At 38.1% G+C, this 22,275-nt stretch overlaps 1 protein-coding gene across 4 annotated transcripts in view; it reads left to right on the forward strand.

The window, feature by feature from the left end:
- Positions 1–22,275, forward strand: part of HNRNPR (heterogeneous nuclear ribonucleoprotein R) — a 60,496-nt gene that overhangs the window by 11,551 nt on the left and 26,670 nt on the right. For 3 of the 4 annotated variants that reach the window (XM_033841551.2, XM_033841522.2, XM_033841527.2), the window contains 5 exons: positions 10,203–10,379; positions 11,971–12,106; positions 13,553–13,758; positions 19,161–19,310; positions 22,096–22,217. In XM_033841551.2, the coding sequence (XP_033697442.1) occupies positions 10,203–10,379; positions 11,971–12,106; positions 13,553–13,758; positions 19,161–19,310; positions 22,096–22,217 (791 nt within the window). The remainder of the gene's footprint in view (positions 1–10,202; positions 10,380–11,970; positions 12,107–13,552; positions 13,759–19,160; positions 19,311–22,095; positions 22,218–22,275) is intronic. The other variant, XM_033841538.2, reaches the window with a different exon arrangement.

The raw sequence follows: 22,275 nt of genomic DNA on the forward strand, positions 1-22,275 counted from the left end.
TTTTCTCTATGTTAGATATCATTACATACAGCAGATATGGTTGCAGCAAAAATCCCTATATGAGATCACCAGCCTAAGCCACTCTTGTCAAGCAGTTTGTTGCAATAAGAGTGCAGTGTAAAAGTTTGGATTTCTCCCTTAAGTTTAGATTTCATGAGATTTGGCCTATATGTTTTGAAAATTAAATTTTTTTAACATACTGGGTTGATGATAGGTTTGGTACATAATTGGTTTTAATTGGTGTCATATTGATGCTCTAAGGTTTGGGTTTTTGTTCTTTTATGGTTCATTACAGTTACTAAAAATTATTATTAGCTCTTTCTTTTAATGTTTTATTTTATTTATTTATTTTTATTTTTGGCTGCGTCGGGTCTTCGTTGTGGCACTCGGGCTCTTCGCTGCAGTGTGCGGGCTTCTCTCTAGTTGTGGCATGTGGGTTTTCTGTCTCTAGTTGTGGTGAGAGGGCTCCAGAGTGTGTGGACTCTGTAGTTTGCGGCACTTGGGCTCTCTAGTTGAGGTGTGTGGGCTTAAGTTGCTCCACAGCATGTGAGATCTTAGTTTCCCGACCAGGTATCTAACCCACGTCCCCTGCATTGGAAGGTGGATTCTTAACTACCGGACCACCAGGGAAGTCTCCCAAAATTATTATTAGCTCTTGACTGAGGAAGTTGAAATTAGGGTCAGTACATGAGACTGACATTATTGAAATTAAGCTATGAGAAGACTACGAGGTTTTATCTTTGGATAAAATCTACTGTAAAGGGCTTCCCTGGTGGTTCATTGGTTAAGAATCTGCCTGCTAGTGCAGGGGACACAGGTTCAAGCCCTGGTCCGGGAAGATTCCACATGCCGTGGAGCAACTCTAGAGCCCAAGAGCCACAACTACGGAAGCCCGCGTGCCTAGAGCCTGTGTTCCGCAACAAGAAAAGCCACCACAATAAGCCCGCACACCGCAATGAAGAGTAGCCCCTGCTCACCACAACTAAAGAAAGCCCAAGCACAGCAACGAAGACCCAATGCAGCCATAAATAAATAAATAAAAATCTACTGTAAATTAACCCTATAAGTGAGTACTCATTAATGGACATAGTTGCTAAGCATTGACCTTGAGATGAGAAATACACAAGAATGTTAAGTATCAATTTTTTTTTTTTTGATAAGTATCAATTTTGAAATGCGTTTTTTTGTGTGTGTGTGCCTTGGCTCTCAGACTTAGTCTGGTTATAGTATCTTTGTATCCTTTTTTTTCCCTTTTTCTTCCAGTTTTATTGAGAAATACTTGACATACAGCACTATATAAACTTAAGGTGTACAGCATAATGGTTTCACTTACATACATCATGAAATGATGACCACACTAAGTTTAGTGGGTGTCCATCATTTCATAAAATTAAAGAAATAGAAAAAAATAATGATTTTTCCTTGTGATGAGAAGTCTTAGGATTTACTCTCTTAGCAACTTTCTTATATAACATACAGCCGTGCTAATTATATTATGTTGTACATTGTACACCTAGTACTTTTGTACCTTTTGACTACCTTCATCTAGTTCATCCTCTCCTCAACCCTGCCTCTGGTAGCCACAGATTAATCTCTTTTTCTATGAGTTTGTTTTTGAAGTACAGTTGACTTTCAACACTATGTTAGTTCCAGGTGCACAACACAGTAATTTGATATTTCTGTAGTTTCAAAATGGTTACCATGATAAGTCTAGTTACCATGTGTCACAGTATCTTTGTATTCTTCAGCTGGTATTGTAAAACTGTTTTAATTTGTTTCCATTGACAAATGTAATCTCTGTGGAGATCATATCTATGTAATAAACTCTTGTTTAAAGAGCATAGCACTGATGATCTGTGGAGGAATTCAAAGGAAATGGTAGATTGGGATCTAACTCTTTGGTGTATTAGCTAGTTGAAGTGTTAAAGAACCAGTGTATTTAACAGACCTGTAAGTATATGACTTTGTAGCATCTGACTTGAATTACATATAAAGAAAAGCTGCTGTGTTTGCAAAATAGTGAATAGGAGCTGGATAAGGGAACCACCCTAGTAGATAATCAAAAGACACTGTTGAGGGACTTCTCTGGTGGTCCAGTTATAAAGAATCCGCCTTCCAATGCAGGGGACGCGGGTTCGATCCCTTTTTGGGGAACTAAGATCCCACATTCAGTGGGGCAGCTAAGCCCGCACGCCTCAGCTACAGAGCACGAGTGCCGCAAACTACAGAGTCCACGTACCCTGGAGCCTGTGTGCCACAACAAAGAGCCCGCGCCGCAACGAAAGATCCCATACCCCTCAACGAAGACTCCCCGCGTGCTACAACTAGGACCCTACGCAGCTCCCCCCCCCCAAAAAAAAAAGACACTGTTGAGCTGTCTGGTTACTTCTGTTGATTCCTTCCAGAGTCTCAGAGGGCTTCCTCTATTACTGTTGAAGTAATGAGTGGATAGATAATAGACAGCCAAAACTTTCAAAGCCTTAATGCCTAGTGAGTAAAGGAAGAACTGTTGTTAGGGTATTCGCTAGATTCTGTTGGTCCTGGAGGGGGAGGATTAACCTGCACATGATTGAGTGGTTACTCTGAACAGCTCATATGGAGCCAGAATGGCTCAACAAGTTAATAAAAGGAAAACATTTATGTTACATTTTAGTTAATTAAAAATTGAGCTTAAAAACTTTAAAAAGAGTGATCTTAGTTTTTGAATACTATTTATTTTCAGCCTTTTAAGTTCTTTTAATGTCCTAAGTTAAATTGATCTTGAAATGAGACCATCTCCTATTTCTCAAACAAATCAGTATTTTTGGCATGTTTCTTCATGGACCTCAGTGATTATAATATTGGGCACTTAGTTAACCATAGGTTTGTGGATGTTTCTTTTATTTACTTATATTTTTAATTTTAATTTTTTGTTTTGTTTTGGCCGTGCCACGGGGCATGTGGGATCTTAGTTCCCCAACCAGGGATCAAACCCATGCCCCCTGCAGTAAAAGCATGGAGTCCTAACCACTGGACCACCAGGGGATTCCCTGATGTTTCTTTTAAAATAGAGCAGTATTCTTATGGAAAAGCTATAAGTTGGACTTCTAACATTCAAATGATAATTTAGAGTATGAGGAGCTTGCTGTTACGAATTCTTTCTGTAAGGTAATCATTAAATTGCTTTTCCTGAAAATACAGATTTTTTTCATTTTAGATATGCTTAATGAAGCAAACCTGAATGGTTCTAAAAATATAGACGTGTTATGAAAGAAGTATAATAATCTGACACTTAGCTTCCTCACTTAGGTGTGTTCAACTATTTTTTTTTTTTAATTTATTTTTGGCTGCGTTGGGTCTTTGTTGCTGCCCACAGGCTTTCCCTAGTTGGGGTGAGCGGGGGCTAATCTTTGTTGCGGTGCGTGGGCTTCTTATTGCGGTGGCTTCTCTTGTTGCGGAGCGTGGGCTCTAGGCACGCGGGCTTCAGTAGTTGTGGCTCACGGGATCTAGAGCGCAGGCTCAGTAGTTGTGGCGCACTGGCTTAGTTGCTCCGCGGCACGTGGGATCTTCCTGGACCAGGGCTCGAACCCATGTCTCCTGCATCGGGAGGTGGATTCTTAACCACTGCGCCACCAGGGAAGCCCCTCAACTGTATTTTCATAGTGCCACTGCATGTGCTTTCTTTGCTTTTGCCTGTATTTGTAATGGGTAGGGAGAAAATATGGATGGTGGATGATGTAATAATGAGGCACAACTGCATTATGTTAATAGAAACAATATAAAGCAAAATTTTCTTCCCAGAACAGTTTTAAAATACTCAAATACAGATATTCTCAAATTTAAAAATATTCAAACCAGGCTAGGCCTAGTGTGGCCAGAGAACCTAGCCACACCAAAAAATACATTTCAGAATTAATACCAATTACTCTTGTGTATTTTTTGTTTCAGGATACCTTTTTTTTTTTTTTCAGGATACCTTTTTATCAGTAGCTTTTTTTTTTTTTTTAAAGTGCTGTGCCCTGTTAATGCTGATTTATAGAGTTGATAATGTTGTAGGGTGATATGGCTGAAGCTAGTGAGAAGGGGTCAGATTCTGGATAATTTGAAAGCATATCTAACAGGATTTATTGATGAGTTGGATATGGAGATACGAGAGAAAGGAACCAAAGATGACTTTAAGACTCATGACCTGAGCGGCTGGAAGGATGGAATTGCCATTTGTTGAAATGAGGAAGGCTATAGAGAAGAGCAAATTAGCGGGATTGAAAGATAGTAGTTCAGTTCTGGACATGTTATGAGTTAGATGTCTCTTAGACATCCAGATGGAGCTGTTGAGTGAGCAGTTGCTTATATCATGGAGTTCATAGGAGAATTTTGGCTGGAGATTATAAATGTGGGAGGCATAAGCATCTAGATGGGTTTTTAAATATATATATATATATTTATTTATTTATTTATTTTTGGCTGCCTTGGGTCTTAGTTGTGGCGTGCAGGCTTCTCTCTAGTTGTGGCGTGCAGGTGCCAGACTGTGTGGGCTCTGTAATTCTGGCACGCAGGCTCTCTAGTTATGGCACACAGGCTCTAGAGCGTGCGGGCTCAGTAGTTGCAGCATGGGCTTAGTTGCCCTGCGGCATGTGGAATCTTAGTTCCCCAACCAGGGATCGAGCCTGCATCCCCTGCATTGGAAGGCGGATTCTTAACCACTGGACCACCAGGGAAGTCTCTAGATGGTATTTTAAAACCGTGAGTTTGGGTGTGTCACCAAGGAAGTGTGTGTAGCTAGAGAAAAGGTCTAAGATCTGATTCCTGCAGTCCTTCAACATTTAGAGTTTGGGGAGACAAGGAGGAACTAGCAAAGGGGACTGAGAAGAAAGAGCCAATGAGGTAAGAAAAACCAGGAGTGGGGTGTCCCAGAAGTCAAGTGAAGAAAGTTTTCACAGATGAAAGAATGGTTAATTATATCAAACTTCCCAAGTAAGATGAAGACTAAGAATTGACATTTGATTGTGACAGCATTGATGGCATTAATGACTTTGACTGGAATGGTGGTAAAAGCCAGATTTGCAGAAGATTCAAGAGACTAAGGAGATGAGAAATTTGAGGCAGCAAGTATATATGGCTCTTTTGAGCAATTTTGCTACAAAGGGTAGCAGAGAAACGGGGCAATAGCTAGAAGGTGTTATAATCAAGGTATATTCTTTATTTTTTATTTATTTATTTTTTTTGCGGTACGCGGGCCTCTCACTGTTGTGGCCTCTCCTGTTGCGGAGCACAGGCTCCGGACGCATAGGCTCAGCGGCCATGGCTCACAGGCCCAGCCACTCCGCGGCATGTGGGAACTTCCCGGACCGGGGCACGAACCCGTGTCCCCTGCATCGGCAGGCGGACTCTGAACCACTGCGCCACCAGGGAAGCCCCTATTTTTTATTTTAATTTAAATTTTAAGGGAGAAATTATAACATACTATGTGCTGATAGGAATGATCCATGTATAAAGGGAGAAATTGATGATAAAATTGTTGCTGGACCAAGTGTCCTTGAGTAAGAAAGAAAGGATGGGATGTAGTGCGTAAGTTACAGTATGAGGTAGATGTTCGTTTGTATATTCATTCAAAGATGAGCAGCTGTTGTGTCCCTGGCAGTGTTCAGTGCTGGGAATAAAATGAGGATCAAGATGTGGGCTCTCTGCTCACATGGAAATTGAACCCTCTTGCTGATGTTATTCCCAGATAAGGATCTTGAGACTCGCTGATTGAGAAACTTGCTCAAGGTAAATAAAATGTAGATTTGAATCCCACATAACTAAAAACTCACTGTTTCTCAAATTCTCCCTACCTTTAAGCTATCACCCTACTACACCAAGCCACCATCATCCCTTGCCGTATTAAGCTGACTGGTCAGCCTGTTTTTCCATACAGTCCACTTTCTATCCAGCTGCCAGAATATTCCTTTTCTTTTTTTTTCTTTTTTTAAAATTAATTAATTTTATTTTTGGCTGCGTTGGGTCTTGGTTGCTGTGCGTGGGCTTTTCTCTGGTTGTGGCGAACGGGGGCTACTCTTCGTTGCAGTGCGTGGGCTTCTCATTGCGGTGGCTTCTCTTGCTGTGGAGCACGGGCTCTAGGTGTGCGGGCTTCAGTAGTTGTGGCTCGTGGGCTCTAGAGCGCAGGCTCAGTAGTTGTGGTGCACAGGCTTTGTTGCTCCTCGGCATGTGGGATCTTCCCCGACCAGGGCTCGAACCCATGTCCCCTGCATTAGCAGGCGAGTTCTTAACCACTGCGCCACCAGGGAGGCCCCAGAATATTCCTTTTAGAACATAAGTAATACCTAGTTATTTGTCTGCTCAAATCCTCTGTCTTCCTAAGAAATAAAACTCAAACGTCTAACCATGGTTTAACTTAATCTGGCTCCTGTTCTCTCTTTCCCATCACTGTCTCCTGTGTGGACATTTTAATTTTTTAAAATAAATATTTATTTATTTGGTTGCACCAGGTCTTAGTTGCAGCTGGTGGGCTCCGTAGGTGTGGCATGCAAACTCTTAGTTGTGGCATGCATGTGGGATCTAGTTCCCTGACCAGGGGTCAAACCTGGACCCCCTGCATTGGGAGCGCAGAGTCTTACCCAGTGCGCCACCAGGGAAGTCCCAGATCTTTTATTTTAATCACTGACCTATTTGTTGTTCTTCAGATAATGTCAGTTGTACTCCCCATCTTTTGTACTTGTTCCATCACCTTGGAATGCTCTTTCCTCAGATTTTTACTTAATTTTCTCTCTTAGGTCTCAGTTCAAATTCACCTTTTCAGGGAGGCCCTTCTATTAAAATACAGCCTCTTCTTCCTTTATCCCTTTTCTTTGCTTTTTAAAAAAAATATTTATTTGTTTATTTGGCTGCGCCAGGTCTTAGTTGGGGCTCGCAGGACTTTTTTTTTTTTTTTTAGTTGCGGCATGTGGGATCTTTTAGTTGTGGCATGCAAACTCTTAGTTGCTACATGCATGTGAGATCTAGTTCCCTGACCAGGGATTGAACCCGGGCCCCCTGCATTGGGAATATGGAGTCTTAGCCACTGGGCCATCAGGGAAGTCCCCCTTTTCTTTGCTTTTATTTTTTTAATTTTTTAAAAATAAATTTATTTTATTTATTTTTGGCTGCGTTGGGTCTTCATTGCTGTGTGTGGGCTTTCTCTAGTTTTGGCGGGTGGGGGCTACTCTTCATTGCGGTGTGCAGGCTTCTCATTGCGGTGGCTTCTCTTGTAGTGGAGCGTGGGCCCAAGGCGCGTGGGCTTCAATAGTTGTGGCATGCGGGCTCAGTAGTTGTGGTGCACGGGCTTAGTTGCTCTGTGGCATATGGGATCTTCCCAGACCAGGGCTCGAGCCCATGTCCCCTGCATTGGCAGGCAGATTCTTAACCACTGCACCACCAGGGAAGTCCCTTTGCTTTTATTTTACTTAGCCTTTAACATCTCCTGAAATCATATTGTTTATCTTTAAAAATTTTTCTTGTCAGTAGAATATAAGCTTCATTAATGCCTAGACCTGTCTGGTGTTCACTCTTATCTCTAGAATGTAGAAAAATGCATGGCTTATGAGTCCATGTCTCGTGAAAGGTCTGGACAAGTTCTCTGAATAGGAAGGGAGCCAGTTATCTGTATAGGGTAGCATTATACATTGGAGCAACTTCAGCTTATATTTAAAAAATAAATTGGATATGGATGGGAATGGGAGGGATTAAAAATATCTGAGGTTTTTATGAGAGTATTATTTCCTCAGTCATCTTGGGGTGGAGGGGGAGAGCAGAAATTACGTTCTCCCAAGAGAAATGTGGGGAAAATCAGAGGAGCCAACTGACAAGGGTGGGTTTTAGTCATTTTGATTTTCGGATAAAGGAAACGTTTGTTATAAATATATTATACCTTTATTGTAAAATATTTAGAAAATATAATAAGGAGAATAAAATTAGAGTAGTTTTTTTCATGCATTGATAACAACTTTTAATATTCTGATACATAGTCATTCTTATCTATACATACATTTATAATCGAAAACCAGAAATTGGCGTTGCTGAACTTACTGATGATTTGGGGTAAAATCAGGACTATCAGAGGAAATGTTTAATAGGTAGTTGGAGATATAGAATTAGGTCTCAGGATGTATGGGATGTATTGGGAGATGACTGTAGAGTTGTAGCCTTTGGGAATGGATATGATCCTTATGAGTGAAGAAAATACAGTGAATTATGGGAAATAGGGCCATAACTTTGGGAAACATGCAGATTATTATTAGATGGATAGACAAATCACCATGGAAAGGATAGAGGAGTAGTTAAAGATTAAGACCAGGTTAGTGGAGGATTCTGAAAGCTTAAGGGAAGAGAATTTTCAGAAGATAACATCACCAGTGTTAATGCTTGTTGAGAAGGCAAGGATGATGAGACTGAGGAAGGAAAGACTTCTGAATTTGGTCCTTAGAAGTCCATTAGTGACGTTAGGGCATACAGTTTAGTGATAGAAGAAGCAGCCAATTTTTAGAGAGTTAAAGAGAGCGTAGATGCAAGTACTTTTCAGAGTGAGCTTTTATTAGAAAGATGGTTCTGTAGGGATGTCACTCAGATGATGCCTGATGTCTTATTTATACTTCTCGTAGCTGCACAGTACTAAGCATACAGTAGATGTGTTGAAAAGAATAACTGCATGAGTGAAATAAAACAGATAGGGGCCATGTGTTCAAAGCATTTAAAAGTGAAAGGAAAGATACAGGCTAAAAAAGGGTTTTTTTGTTTGTATTTTGTTTTGTTATGGGAGATTTGGCATGTTTGAAGACGGGGGAACCACTGGGAAGGAGAGAATGCACTGAGCAAAATAGGACAGTTGAAGAGATGAAGATTTGCGATTATTTCCAGAAGAAGGTAGTGAGAAGAAATGGGCTTATTTATTAGGGTTAAGGAGCTAACCTTTTTTTTGGAAAGGAGGTAAATTTCTGAGGTATAAAGGAAAGAAGTGAAAATAGATGTTGAGAAAGGTTTTTAAGACTGAGAGGAAAGAATGTTAGGAAACCAATGGCTTTTCAGGTGATCTCCTTAGAATGAGGTTTAGTGAACGGGGATTGGAGACTTCAAGGAAGTAGACAAATGAGAATAGCTGTCGTGTGAGAATTGTGCTAGAGATTTAGAAGAAGACGTCAAGTTTTACCAGGTAGCAGTGAAGGTGAATCTGATTATTTTGAAAAGGATTGTCTTAAGATAGCACAACTGTAGTAGAGCTTAATACCAGAAACTTAATCTCCAGTAATAATATTGGCATCTTTTGGATTGCTGTTATTATTACTTCATTCATCAGGTCATTTCAGAATATGAAATGCTGATGTCGATGAGTTTCACTAAAAAATTCGTCTCATGCAAACACTAATATACTCTTTAAGACTTTGTGTGTGGATTGCAAATGTTTTAACATAAAAGATTATTTTCAATGTTGCTGACATGGTGGAAATTTGAAGAAAATTGTAGTCTGATATTAAATACTGAGAGGGTTTCTGATTGTTTGATTCTAATTTATCATTCTTATATAACTTAATCCTACTTACTATTTAATTCTAACTAAGCACACAAAATCTTCAAATGTTGAAAATTTTTTTCATACTTACTTAAAATGTAATATCCTGATAGAGAAAGGGATAGATTGAAGCACTGGAGTTTTTTTTTTTTAAGCCACACAGCATGTGGGATCTTAGTTCCCTGACCAGGGATTGAACCCGCGCCCCCTGCATTGGAAGGGCCGAGTCTTAACCACTGGACCACCAGGGAAGTACCAGCACTGGAGTTCTAAGTAGTGAAGAATTTGGAGTTGAGGAGAAAATATGAGGAAGACCTCATCAATCTTTTTGTTCAATTATTGTTTTTATAAAAATGCAGAGGTGTTTCCATGAAGATTTATACATGCCTTTCTGTTTTTTGTGAGAAAAAAACAAATTATAAAAATTCAGAATTTAGAGTTACTACAAATTTTGCACACTTTTATTAATCATTTTCCATTTTTCAGTATAGAATATTGTTCTTTGTTGATGCCCTGAAAGTCATTATAATAAAAACTAAGGTTAGCTTTGCAAGATTCAAATTGTCCCCATTTTTCCTTAACCATCTTTCTGTCCCCACCCCTTAAAAAAAAGGCAACTGGGCTTTGTGGCTCTAAAATCAAATGCTTACATTGGGATTCTAACACAGAGGTTTTATTTCAGGTCTTTGTAGGTAAAATACCAAGAGATTTATATGAGGATGAGTTGGTGCCCCTTTTTGAAAAGGCTGGTCCCATTTGGGATCTACGTCTTATGATGGATCCACTGTCTGGTCAGAACAGAGGGTATGCATTTATCACCTTCTGTGGAAAGGAAGCTGCACAGGAAGCTGTTAAACTGGTATGTGATAAGCAAATGCCCACTGTCTAGCAAGTCATTTGAGAGAAATACCTCAATTAAAAACATTTGCAGTTAACATTGTTTCACTTTCTTTAGTTTTTGCTTTGAAAGTTTTTATATTGACTGAGTTGGTATGTGACCGTTGGCTATTTTTTTCTGATTATAAAAGTAAAAAAGAGACGAAAGTACCCAAGAAATAAGGTGTTAGAGAAAGTCTCCCGTAATTCTAAGAAGTTATTTATTAGAGTGATTAGTATCTAAAGTTTCATTGAATATTTGGCTTCTGCAGGTCTCTCTTTTGATCTTAGACAAAAATGTCAGTTCTTGCTGTTAAACTTTAGGGTAGGATTCTTAAAGTGTGATGAAGTCTGGGATGGGTTCTCGGGAACATAACTGGGCAACAGTGACTTTTAGGACACAATTCAGGAAATGGCTATGAATCTCTTTTGTTTTTGTCATAGCCTAATCATACAGTTTATTTTCTAAGTATATTCTTGTTCTTTCCTATCTCTTTGTTTCCAAGCCCTCCAGTTCTCTCTGTCTTTAATCTTTCTCTCTTTTTCTACTGTTTTATAACCAATCTAGTAATTTCCTTTGTGTAGGGCCTTTTACCCTTTGTACTTATTCCAGAGTAGTAGTAGTAGTAGTAGTAGTATTAACAGTTATGCCAATTAAGTATATCTTTACTCCTATTCTGTTAAGATACAACCCTCTCAGTAACCCAAAATAGCAATATCGTTGTTCCTTGGCATATTCTTTTGCCAGACAGCTAAAGGCCTCACTTAGTCTAGTTCTAGTTCTTCTAGAATAGTAATCTCTTTCACCAAGGCTTTTGGTTTTATTAGTTGCCTCAAAATTAGTTTTACTTGTAGCTTGACCCAGATTTTCGTTTTTATTACGGACTTTTCCTTCCAGTTTGTTTATTCAGTGCCGAGAAGTTTCAAAGCTTTATTTCCTTGTTTCTGACAACATATGGATGATTTTTTTAAAAAATTACATATCTTTTAGTAAACTAATAGGTAAGTAATGTTAAGCCATTAAAAAGCTAAAGTTTATCAAGGAAATCATCACCATAGCCGTTTAAATGAAACATTTTTTATTCCTATCATTTCATATAATTTTATAAGTATTGTGTTCGACATGTAGTTTCAGATGTTGGAATTCTATGTTTTATGTAAAATGTGAAATTCTTCTAAATTTCTTTACATTGATTAAACATAGCTGGTATTCCTTATATATTGTTATTTTGCCTGTGGCTTATCTATATCTGATTTCATCTCCAAGGGCAGATGAATGATCAGTCTCAGGTATTTTTTCTGAAATTCTCTGGGAGAAAATCTTCAGATAGATAATACTGAAATATGAGATCAGATCTTTTTAAAGATAAAGTGAATAGCAGTGAAGGTTAAAACTAAAACGAGAGGCTGTAACAGGTTTAAAAATACACATTTTATGTTACGGCAAGCATGAGGGAACTCCGTGAGTTCATGAGGCAGGGAGTATTTGACCTTAAATTGTTCAGTTTTTTAGCTTGAGATCAGTTCTGAGTTTGGGGTGGTTGTGGGGTGTCTGGTTCTTTTCTTCCTTTCAGTGTGACAGCTATGAAATTCGCCCTGGTAAACACCTTGGAGTGTGCATTTCTGTGGCAAACAACAGGCTTTTTGTTGGATCAATTCCGAAGAATAAGACTAAAGAAAACATTCTGGAAGAATTCAGTAAAGTCACAGGTAAAACAAAAATGTATTTAGAAATTAGTTTTGGGAAATCTGTGGTACTATTTATAGGTGCAGAAAAACGAGGTGTATCTTAATCTAAGAATTCACATGTCTATTCAGTGTCTAAATTGCCTCCTTCTTCTTTTTAGTGGTTTGGACTAAGCAGCTTCCCTCGTAGCCTCAATTTCTTGGAATGTCCTCTTTACTTTGCCTTAATTGAACCCTAGCTTTTGACACAGTCTTTGCCCTATAGCTCAAGTGAAGGAAGGCTTTTTTCCCCCTTGACATTCAATGTGCTTTAGGGCTAAGGGGATGAGAGTTCTTAATCCTCCTTCTTCCTCTTACGTTGTCTAGATCAGATTTTTCCAAATTTCCAATTTTAAATCCATGGAAGTGATTGAAAAGAACATTTTATATCACAGATTTATATACACTTATATATAACTGAAACAAAATTTAACAAAATTATATTTTCGCTTACTGCATATGATTTAGTCTGACATTTCCTATTCCATTTCATTGTTTTAAATGCTAATGGAGATCCACTAATGCTAGCTGCATTTAAAAAAACACTTTTAGACGATTACTTCTCCATCCCATATAAAAACCATTATTTCTTTACATTTTTGTCATCCAGACATATACTACAGATAAACAATCCTTTCTCCCTCCTTCAAACTGTCACCTGTTGCTCTTCTGGTTTCAGTCTTGCATTAATTGAAGATTTTTTCTGGTTCACAGTCTTTCTCTTCTGCCCGAAATTGACTTATTGTTAGTACTTTTAACATCTATGTGGATGAACCATCCAGTGCTGTAATCTCCTAGTTTTATGACTGCCTCATCTCTGGTCCTTCACTTCAGCTCTCCCACATCCAAATCACATTCTGGATCTTGCTGCTGGGAGTAAAATCTAAGCACTCTTAAGGATATGGATGGTATTTAAAAGTAGGGACCACCTAGAAAGAACATATATGGAAAGATGAGGGTACAGGACTAAGACCAGAGGTACACTGGTTTTAAGCAATTACTTTTATTCTTGGTAAAAATAGTAACTTTTAAAAAGTTAGATTCAAGGATGATTTTTGGTCATGATTAGTTGTTGAATGTTCTCTTGGATTTATATTATAATTTTGTTTTTAATTTCCTTGGTAGTATTTTCATAAATTTTAAGCTCACGTTATGTCAAACACTCTAAAACATTCTTGTATGTCAGAATACAGTAGTTGGACTTGTTTATGGCTGTACCTTCAGGATCCCTAAAATTAAAAGGGAACATAAAATACTGTCCCTAGCTCCATATCTAATAACGCTGATTTAATTGTCTACTAGGTAATTAGCAAATCATTTTGAGGCTTCTTCAGTTATGTTTTGCTCTTCGGCAAGTGGATTTAGGTCTGCCTAATCGCTAAATGTGTGGTGGATGCTTTTGGCTTATATATCTGGCTGTTGGTTTAACAGAGGGTTTGGTGGACGTTATTCTCTATCATCAACCCGATGACAAAAAGAAGAATCGGGGGTTCTGCTTCCTTGAGTATGAGGATCACAAGTCAGCAGCACAAGCCAGACGCCGGCTGATGAGTGGAAAAGTAAAAGTATGGGGAAATGTAGTTACGGTTGAATGGGCTGACCCTGTGGAAGAACCAGATCCAGAAGTCATGGCTAAGGTAAATGCAATTGCTTGGGTTGGGGGTGCGGTTGTCATTTAAATTTTGTACTCAGAATAATGCTCGAATATTTCAAATTTTACAGTAAATACAAATTGTAGCCCTTGATCTTAACTATTTAGACACCAAATTTAACAGTCTGTCTTGGTATCCAGCAATTTCCATTAACCATTCCTTTTTCTGCAGATTAAATGTGTAAAAGGAACTGAAATGAAATCCCTTCAATTAAGTGTTTAGTGCTAGGCACTATGAGAGATACAAAGGTAAAAAAGTTAAGAAAAGAAAAAAGACAAGGTCTTACTGAATAAAGAGAGAAGTAATGTTCTGGTGATTATGAGTTATAATCTTCATTGACCATATTGTGACTTTTATTACATGGCCATGAATTATATTTTATGGAGATTTATAGTTTACTTTCCTTTTTCTTTTTAAACTGCCTTCATTTTTAATTTTTTTATTTATTATTTATTTATTTATGGCTGTGTTGGGTGTTCATTTCTGTGCGAGGGCTTTCTCCAGTTGTGGCAAGCGGGGGCCACTCTTCATCGCGGTGCACGGGTCTCTCACTATCGCAGCCTCTCTTGTTGTGGAGCACAGACTCCAGACGCACAGGCTCAGTAGTTGTGGCTCACGGGCCTAGTTGCTCTGCGGCACGTGGGATCCTCCCAGACCAGGGCTCGAACCCGTGTCCCTCGCATTAGCAGGCAGATTCTCAACCACTGCGCTACCAGGGAAGCCCCATGTTTCTTTTTTTAAAGCTTTTCTTCTCTTTTTTCTTTTTTTTTTTTTTTTTTGCGGTACGCGGGCCTCTCATTGTTGTGGCCTCTCCCGTTGCGGAGCACAGGCTCCGGACGCGCAGGCTCTGCGGCCATGGCTCACGGGCCCAGCCGCTCCGCAGCATGTGGGATCTTCCCGGACCGGGGCACGAACCCGTGTCCCCTGCATCGGCAGGCGGACTCTCAAACACTGCGCCACCAGGGAAGCCCCGTTTTTCTTTTTTTAAAGCTTTTCTTTTTTAATGATCAAGCTCCCTTAGAGTATTGTCTCCATGAAGACAGGCAAAGGGTTATCACGTTTGCTGTTATACCGTAGTGGCAAAATATGCATGACAAGTCCTGTAGCGGGCCCTCACTTTCCTCCTAAGTCCTGTACTTGCATTGCCAGGATCTCTGCCTGGTAAAGGATGGTTCCAAGGGTTCTGGTTCTTAGACTTTCCTCTGGGAGACTCCTGGGGTTGAAGGGACACATCTGAAGTTGCATCTCTGCTGCTTTTAGTGAGTTTTCGAGTATTTTGGTGTATGTCTCTTTCCTTTTCGGAGGCAGCAACTCTATGGATGGTGATAAATGAGTGGTTGGATTATTCTGGACTGAGAAGTCTTTTCCTCAAGCTTTTTATTCCAGATTCTGAGGAGACAGTCCTCACTCTTGATTAGTTTGGAGGAGAGCCCTGGTTTATACTAGCATGGTAAAAGTTTTTGTAAGCAAAAGCATTTTTGGATTAAGCAAGGAAGATTCATTGAGAATGAACTGGAGAGACTCAGATGTGTCACTCACTCTTTTTCTCATATTCTGTGAGTAGATAGGTGTCAAGGAAAGGAACTGGGAATCTAAAGAGCCCTGATTTTTTATTTTTATTTCTTACTAGCTTGATTTTAATTCCACTTGTTTCTTCACAAAGTCACAATTGTGACTTTGAGCAAACTTACTGAATTTGGATATTATCTATTTTATTGGAGTTGGATAAATCTCTTTACAAGATCTCTTACAACTTTGAATCTACCTTGTGGAAACTGTAGCCTGTATTGCATTTCGTATAAAAACATTTTAAAAATAACTTACAGATTGAGAGGGGAATAACATCCCCCAGAATATCTAAAGTGTAGCTAGTAATTTGCTTATTCGACCCCTTTTCACATACCTCTGGTAACCTTTCAGATTGAAATTCATCTTAAATCTTTTTATAAGATTAGAAAAACCTCATGATTTTATTCTAGTAACTATTCTTCCTGGATCAAAAACAAGTTTCAGAATGAAAAGGAAGCCTCTATAAACTTGAACAATACCGATTTGAATAAACTTGATTGAATAATGCTCCTTTATTGTTTTCTGTTCCAGGGTTGGGCAAGGGGGAGTATACCCAATAGTGTAAAGCTTCTGCTGTTGATTCACTGTATCAGTGTTATCATTCATTGAAGATTTTTTTGCCAAGTTGGGTCATTTTTATAATCAACCAGAACCAAAGAGCCTAAATGTATCTTTCTTTTTTTTTAATTTTAATATTGGATTATAGTTTGATTTACAGTGTTATGTTAGTTTCAGGTGTACATAAATATATCTTTCTTAAAGGGACCTTTTTCCTACTGAATGTTTTAAACACAGTTTCAACTAGTAATTTTTATATAGGATGCTTTGGTTTCATCTCAGAAAAGAATAAAAGGTCCATGTTGAGTTTTTAAAAAAAAGGTAAATAAACCAATTGGAGGCCTGTCTAATGTAGAAATCAGACTTCAGTATGACAACATTGAGAAAGACAAAGGGTGTAATGATAGAGGTGGAAAACTTTCCTCCCTTGAATTAATGTCTTCTCCCAAAATCCTTTTTACTCAGATAGCCGTTTATCTGAGGCGACTTGTTCGGTAGGTGTGTTAATTTTTTTTTTTTTTGAATGAGTAATGTATTTCCTTAGTTCACAAATCAAAATTATACATAGAAATTCATCCTAAATCCTAAGTAGGAAGTCCTACTTCCACCTCTAGCCCCATCTACCATGTCCTCCTTGTCCCTTGTAGACATCCAGTGTTAATGGTCTCTGGTTTGTCCTTTTAGTGCTTCCTTGGACAAACACAGGCAAATATTAGTATATATTCTTTCCTTCCCTACTTTTTACACAAATGGTTACTGGTAGCTGTATTAATGATCTATGTTTGCTTTATTCACTGTCATATTTCATCTCATCTCATATATTTCAGCTCTAAGGAAATATACCGTTATTTTATGTACCACTAAGAAATTATAAAATGCTGCCAATTAAACTATGACAAGTGCTTATCTGTCACATTGACTGTAAATTGGATCCGTATTTGGAGGTATAAAAATGGGGAAAAAAATCTTAGCCACAGTGTATCCTCGCATTTTTTTCAAAGTAGCTCTTAGAGCTCTTCTTAATTTTTTGACTACACAATTTTCCGTTTTGTAGATGTACCATATACCATAGTATATTCAACCAGCTGGGCATTGGATGTTTCTAATCTTTTGTTATTATAGTACTCCAGTGAGTAAGCTTATATTGTTTCAGTTAATTCAAGTGCAAATATGTCTGTAGGATAGATTCTTGAGGGTAGAATTGTGGGCCAAAGGGTAAATGCATCTGTAATTATTAAGATACTGACCATATTCTCTGTAGGAGGTGTACTTGTATTCTGCTCCCCACCAGCAGAATATAACAGGCTGATGTTCCTCATCCTTGTCAAAAGAGGATAGGACCAAACTTCTGGGTTTTGCCAAATCTCATAACAAATGGTACCTCAAAGCTGTTATGATTTGCTTCTCTTTACTATGCATGCGTGAGTTTACGTTTTTTATACATTTAAGGACCATTTGTGTTTCTTTGTATGAACCATGTATTCATGAATTTTGCCTATCTTTCCATTCATTTTGTTTTTCTGTTGATCTTTTTCTTATTTTCTGAAGCTCTGATATGAAAGAGATTAACTCTATGATATAAGTTGTTTTTTGACTTTGCTTATGGTATTTTTCTACTGCGTAGAAGTCCTTTCTTTTCAGTAGTTGAATTTTTCAGTCCTTCGTAGTTTATAGATTTTAAGTCACAAAGCCTTCTCCAAGGTCAGTGTTACATAAAGGAATTGCCTTTATTTTCTTCTAATGCTTTCAACATCCCCCCCTTTAAAATTTTTTATCTATTTGGACTTTATCCTGGTGTATAGTGTGAGGTATGGATCCAATTTTCATCTTTATTCAGATTAACACTACACTGATTAAATGATTTAAGCATTGAATTGATAGAGTTTGTTATGTCTAGTAGGGCTAGTCTCTAAATTTTATTCTTATTTTTTTCCTGGCTCTTCCTGCTTGTTTATTTTTTCATATGAACTTTAGAATCAACACATCCAGTTCTGGGGGGTAAAAAAAATTTGTTGTTTTAGGGGGTCTTAGGGACCATATTAAATTTGTAAATTAACGTAGTAATAAATATATTTTGGTTCCTTGAAGGTCCTGTTCACAGTATTAGTTACTTTTAATGACATGGCAGGAGAAGGAACTGATAATTTATATAAATTGGTAACTAACAGAATCATTTTCTTGGTACTTTTCATACTTTCTATCATAGCACTTTTTTTTTTAATTGAAGTATAGTTGATTTACAATGTTTTGCCAGTCTGCTGTACAGCAGAGTGACTCGGTTATACACATATATACAATTTTTTGAATATTCTTTTGTATTATGGTTTATCACAGGGTATTGAATATAGTTCCCTGTGCTATACAGTAGGACCTTGTTTATCCATTCTAAATATAATAGTTTGCATCCACTGACCCCAAACTCCCAGTCCATCCCTCCCCCCGCCCCGCCCCCCGTCCCCAGCCCTTGGCAACCACAAGTCTGTTCTTCACGTCTGTATCACAGCACTTTTTTTTTTAACACTTCCATAAATTGCCATTTATTTTCTTTATAATCTTAACATTTTAGTAGATTTACAATACCATATTTTTGAACAGTTTTGTATACTTTTTTTAGCATTAATCTGTATACCATTTATCTTACTAAAAATAGTGTACAGAAATACAGTAGCACAGTATCATTAGCATCCAAGTTACAATATACTTTTTTTTTTTTTACACACACACACTGTATTTTATTTTTACAAGAGATAAATAAACTGACACCAAGCATTGTAAATGGATGACCACAACAAAAGCAGCAATGATTGCGATCACCAAACACGAAACACACTCACACTATGTCATAATATTGACATTCAGTCCAGGAATCCTCCACTGTAACAGCTCCTTTACTTTGCAGTGAAAATTGATTTGTATATTTTCTGCCTCTGAGTCCTTGTGGGATTTTTTTTTTTTTATTCAAACAGAAAGTCACAGAAATTATAATCATTGCTCATCAGTTTGCTCAGTCCCATGTAATTAATTTTTTTATCTTGATCTTTTGTTAGCACTTTTATGAATTCATCAGTTTTCCATTAGAGTTCTGAAAATGCTTATTTATTCAGTTCAGCAGTATAGTCAGTTACCAGATCACAGCACTTTTAATACTTAATGTTTTAGAGAAGAAAAGCCTATGCCATGAAGATAAGAAGAAATACTTTAATATAGGACTTCAGCTAAAATTAAGTAGCCAATGCCAATTTGTATATTTGTTATATTAGGTGAAAGTTTTATTTGTGAGAAACTTGGCTACTACAGTGACAGAAGAAATACTGGAAAAGTCGTTTTCTGAATTCGGAAAACTTGAAAGAGTGAAGAAGTTGAAAGATTATGCATTTGTTCATTTCGAAGACAGAGGAGCAGCTGTTAAGGTAGAAAATTTTTAATTTTGTTTTTTGATACTTGAATTTTGTTGAAACTTGCTAAACACATAAAGTGACTTTAAAAGCAAATAAAATTGTTTTCAGCTTTTACCGAACTCTGGAACTTTCTTTTAATAATCTCTGTGAAGTGGTAGTAGTATAACAGGTAAGACTCCATATTTCAAAGCCTAATTATTACTAACTGGGTTTGTGATCTCAGGCAAGTTATTTTTAATCTCTCTGTTATTTTTATAAGCCTAAGGTTTGATAGCATGATACCTTGAAAATGTTACAAGGAATAGTAATTAGCCGGTATAAATACTAAAATGGTAATGAGTGTATCGTAACTACTTTGTTTACCTTGGTTTGTGGACCTGTGAATGGAACTGAGCAGTGTACATGGCTTTATACCTAGTACAACACATTTAATTCAGTAGCTGTGCTCTGAGGGAATGGTTAGTTCTTCATAGTTTTGCCTTTCTTTAGTCATTTTAGAATCCTCATAGTATTGACTGTGTTTTGCCAGTTTCAGTAGTTGTTAGAAATATTTCTTGCATGGAATAGTTAATTTATTTGTTGATGATAGTATTGGAAAGTGTGAAACAAGTCTTTTCATAAGGTGTCTAGAACATATAACCCGAATACTCTGCTGCTTTCTGATGATAATGGATCAGTACCATCCTTAGTGGGTGAAATTTCAGGTTTCTTCTTCCTCTTGTTCCTCTCTCCTTTTTGGCGGAAGGCGGGGGAGGGGTGGGGGGGTGACAAGACAAAATAAAAGCTTTTTTATGTAATTGGGGAGATAGATCCGAAATCCTTGATGACTCAGGCCTGGTTCTTTTTCTACATGTTCTGTCAGTTAAAGTGATGCCACCTCTAATATGAGCAGTTTTTGTTTCCTGCTGGGTACTGCTTTAAAATGTGCCTTGTAGAATCTTTGACTAGTTAGAATTTATTGGTTTGCTTTTTGATGGAAGCTAATTAGTGAGACAATATTGCTTATAAAATTCACAGCTTAATACAGAATTTAATGTGTGGCTTTTGAATTGCCAGTGGTACAAAGGACAGATAACTAATACATGTATACCTTCTAAATACTCCTTTTGAATCAGTTGGTATTAAATAACTGGTTGTTCGTAATTTAAAATAATTTTCAAGGGTGGTTTGCCAAAGAAGTCTCTGAAATTACAAGATTTCTAGCTCAGTAACTGGAAATCAGGATGGCCAGAGGGGAGAGTAGACAGATGCTCCATTCTTTTGTTTATACCAGGAAGGTTTTATAGACTCATTTAGTTGCTTTAGTTGAAGCAGCCAAAAGCTAAGGTGGTAAAGGGGAAAAACTAGTTAGAGGAAGATACTGATTTAATCTTTGTCTAGATACTTGTAAAGCACTAAATATTCTTTATGGATAGAGCATTTTATTATGTATATCCAGAGAGGAAAAGGTTGTATAGGGAACAGAAAAGCTGTGGTGAGGAGGTGATACTTTGTTACTGAGTTACCTGAACCCTGAACCCTATGGCAGAGCCTATTAGGTGGAACTACATAAATAAAAAACTAGAGCCTAGAATACTTTTGATTACTGCTTTCCAGGTGAGTACTTGAATCTTCATTAGTTCAGGCCTTTGCTAGGCTTTGTGCTTTTAACTATTCAGGCAAAGTGTGTTCCAGGTTAAGCATTGTGGGGGGGACCTAGGCTTTTTTTGGTCAGTATCTTATTGAATTTCACTGATAGCCTCATTTATGTTTCAAATCCTTAAAATTTTTATAGATCAACAGTTTAAGACTTACATGTTGAATGCCACATGTTTAAAAATTTGAATTCTGAAAAGTTTGTTACTACTGGCAGTTTTTCCAGTTGTGAATTTACTGCTTTGGTTTGGCTAAGCTTGGAAGTTATTTAGAATTAAGTTTTTGGATTTAAGTAGCAGCAACAGGCAGCTCTCTGGCAATCTTTTATCTTTTTTTATTTTTATTTATTTTTATTATTTATTTATTCATTTATTTAATTTTTGGCTGCATTGGGTCTTCACTGCATGCGGGTTTTCTCTGGTTGCTGAGAGTGGGGGCTACTCTTCGTTGTGGTGCACAGGCTTCTCATTGCGGTGGCTTCTCGTTGCGGAGCACAGGCTCTAGGCGCGTGGGCTTCAGTAGTTGTGGCACACAGGCTTCAGTAGTTGTGGCTCGCGGGCTCTAGAGTGCAGGCTCAGTAGTTGTGGCGCCCGGGCTTAGTTGCTCCGCGGCATGTGGGATCTTCCCTGACCAGGGCTCGAACCCGTGTCCCCTGCATTGGCAGGCGGATTATTAACCGCTGTGCCACCAGGGAATCCCCAATCTTTTTATCGGTTTTTTTTTGCGGTATGTGGGCCTCTTACTGTTGTGGCCTCTCCTGTTGCGGAGCACAGGCTCCGGACGCACAGGCTCAGCGGCCATGGCTTACGGGCCCAACCGCTCCACGGCATGTGGGATCTTCCCAGACCGGAGCACGAACCCGTGTCCCCTGCATCGGCAGGTGGACTCTCAACCACTGTGCCACCAGGGAAGCCCTATCTTTTTAAATATAATGGTAGGACATCAGTTTTGTTCTCAACATAATTTACACATAAGAAAGTAAGATTGAGGGGAACAAGTACTTTCTTTGTGTATTTTTTTTAACTTGGTGGGTATATTCATTTTGCAAATTAAAATAGTTGTGAAGTAAATTGCTTATCAAGTGTGTTAATGGCACAGATATGTTTGTTATGTTTAAAGTACTGTTATGTGTAAAGTAAATTTATTTCCTAATTTTGTATAGGCCATGGATGAAATGAATGGCAAAGAAATAGAAGGGGAAGAAATTGAAATAGTCTTAGCCAAGCCACCAGACAAGAAAAGGAAAGAGCGCCAAGCTGCTAGACAGGCCTCCAGAAGCACTGCGTGAGTCTACATTTTAGTAAATACATCTTTGAACAGAGAATAACTTGGTAACAGAGAT

Source organism: Tursiops truncatus, chromosome 1 (assembly GCF_011762595.2).
Source record: "Tursiops truncatus isolate mTurTru1 chromosome 1, mTurTru1.mat.Y, whole genome shotgun sequence".
NCBI lineage: Eukaryota > Metazoa > Chordata > Mammalia > Artiodactyla > Delphinidae > Tursiops > Tursiops truncatus.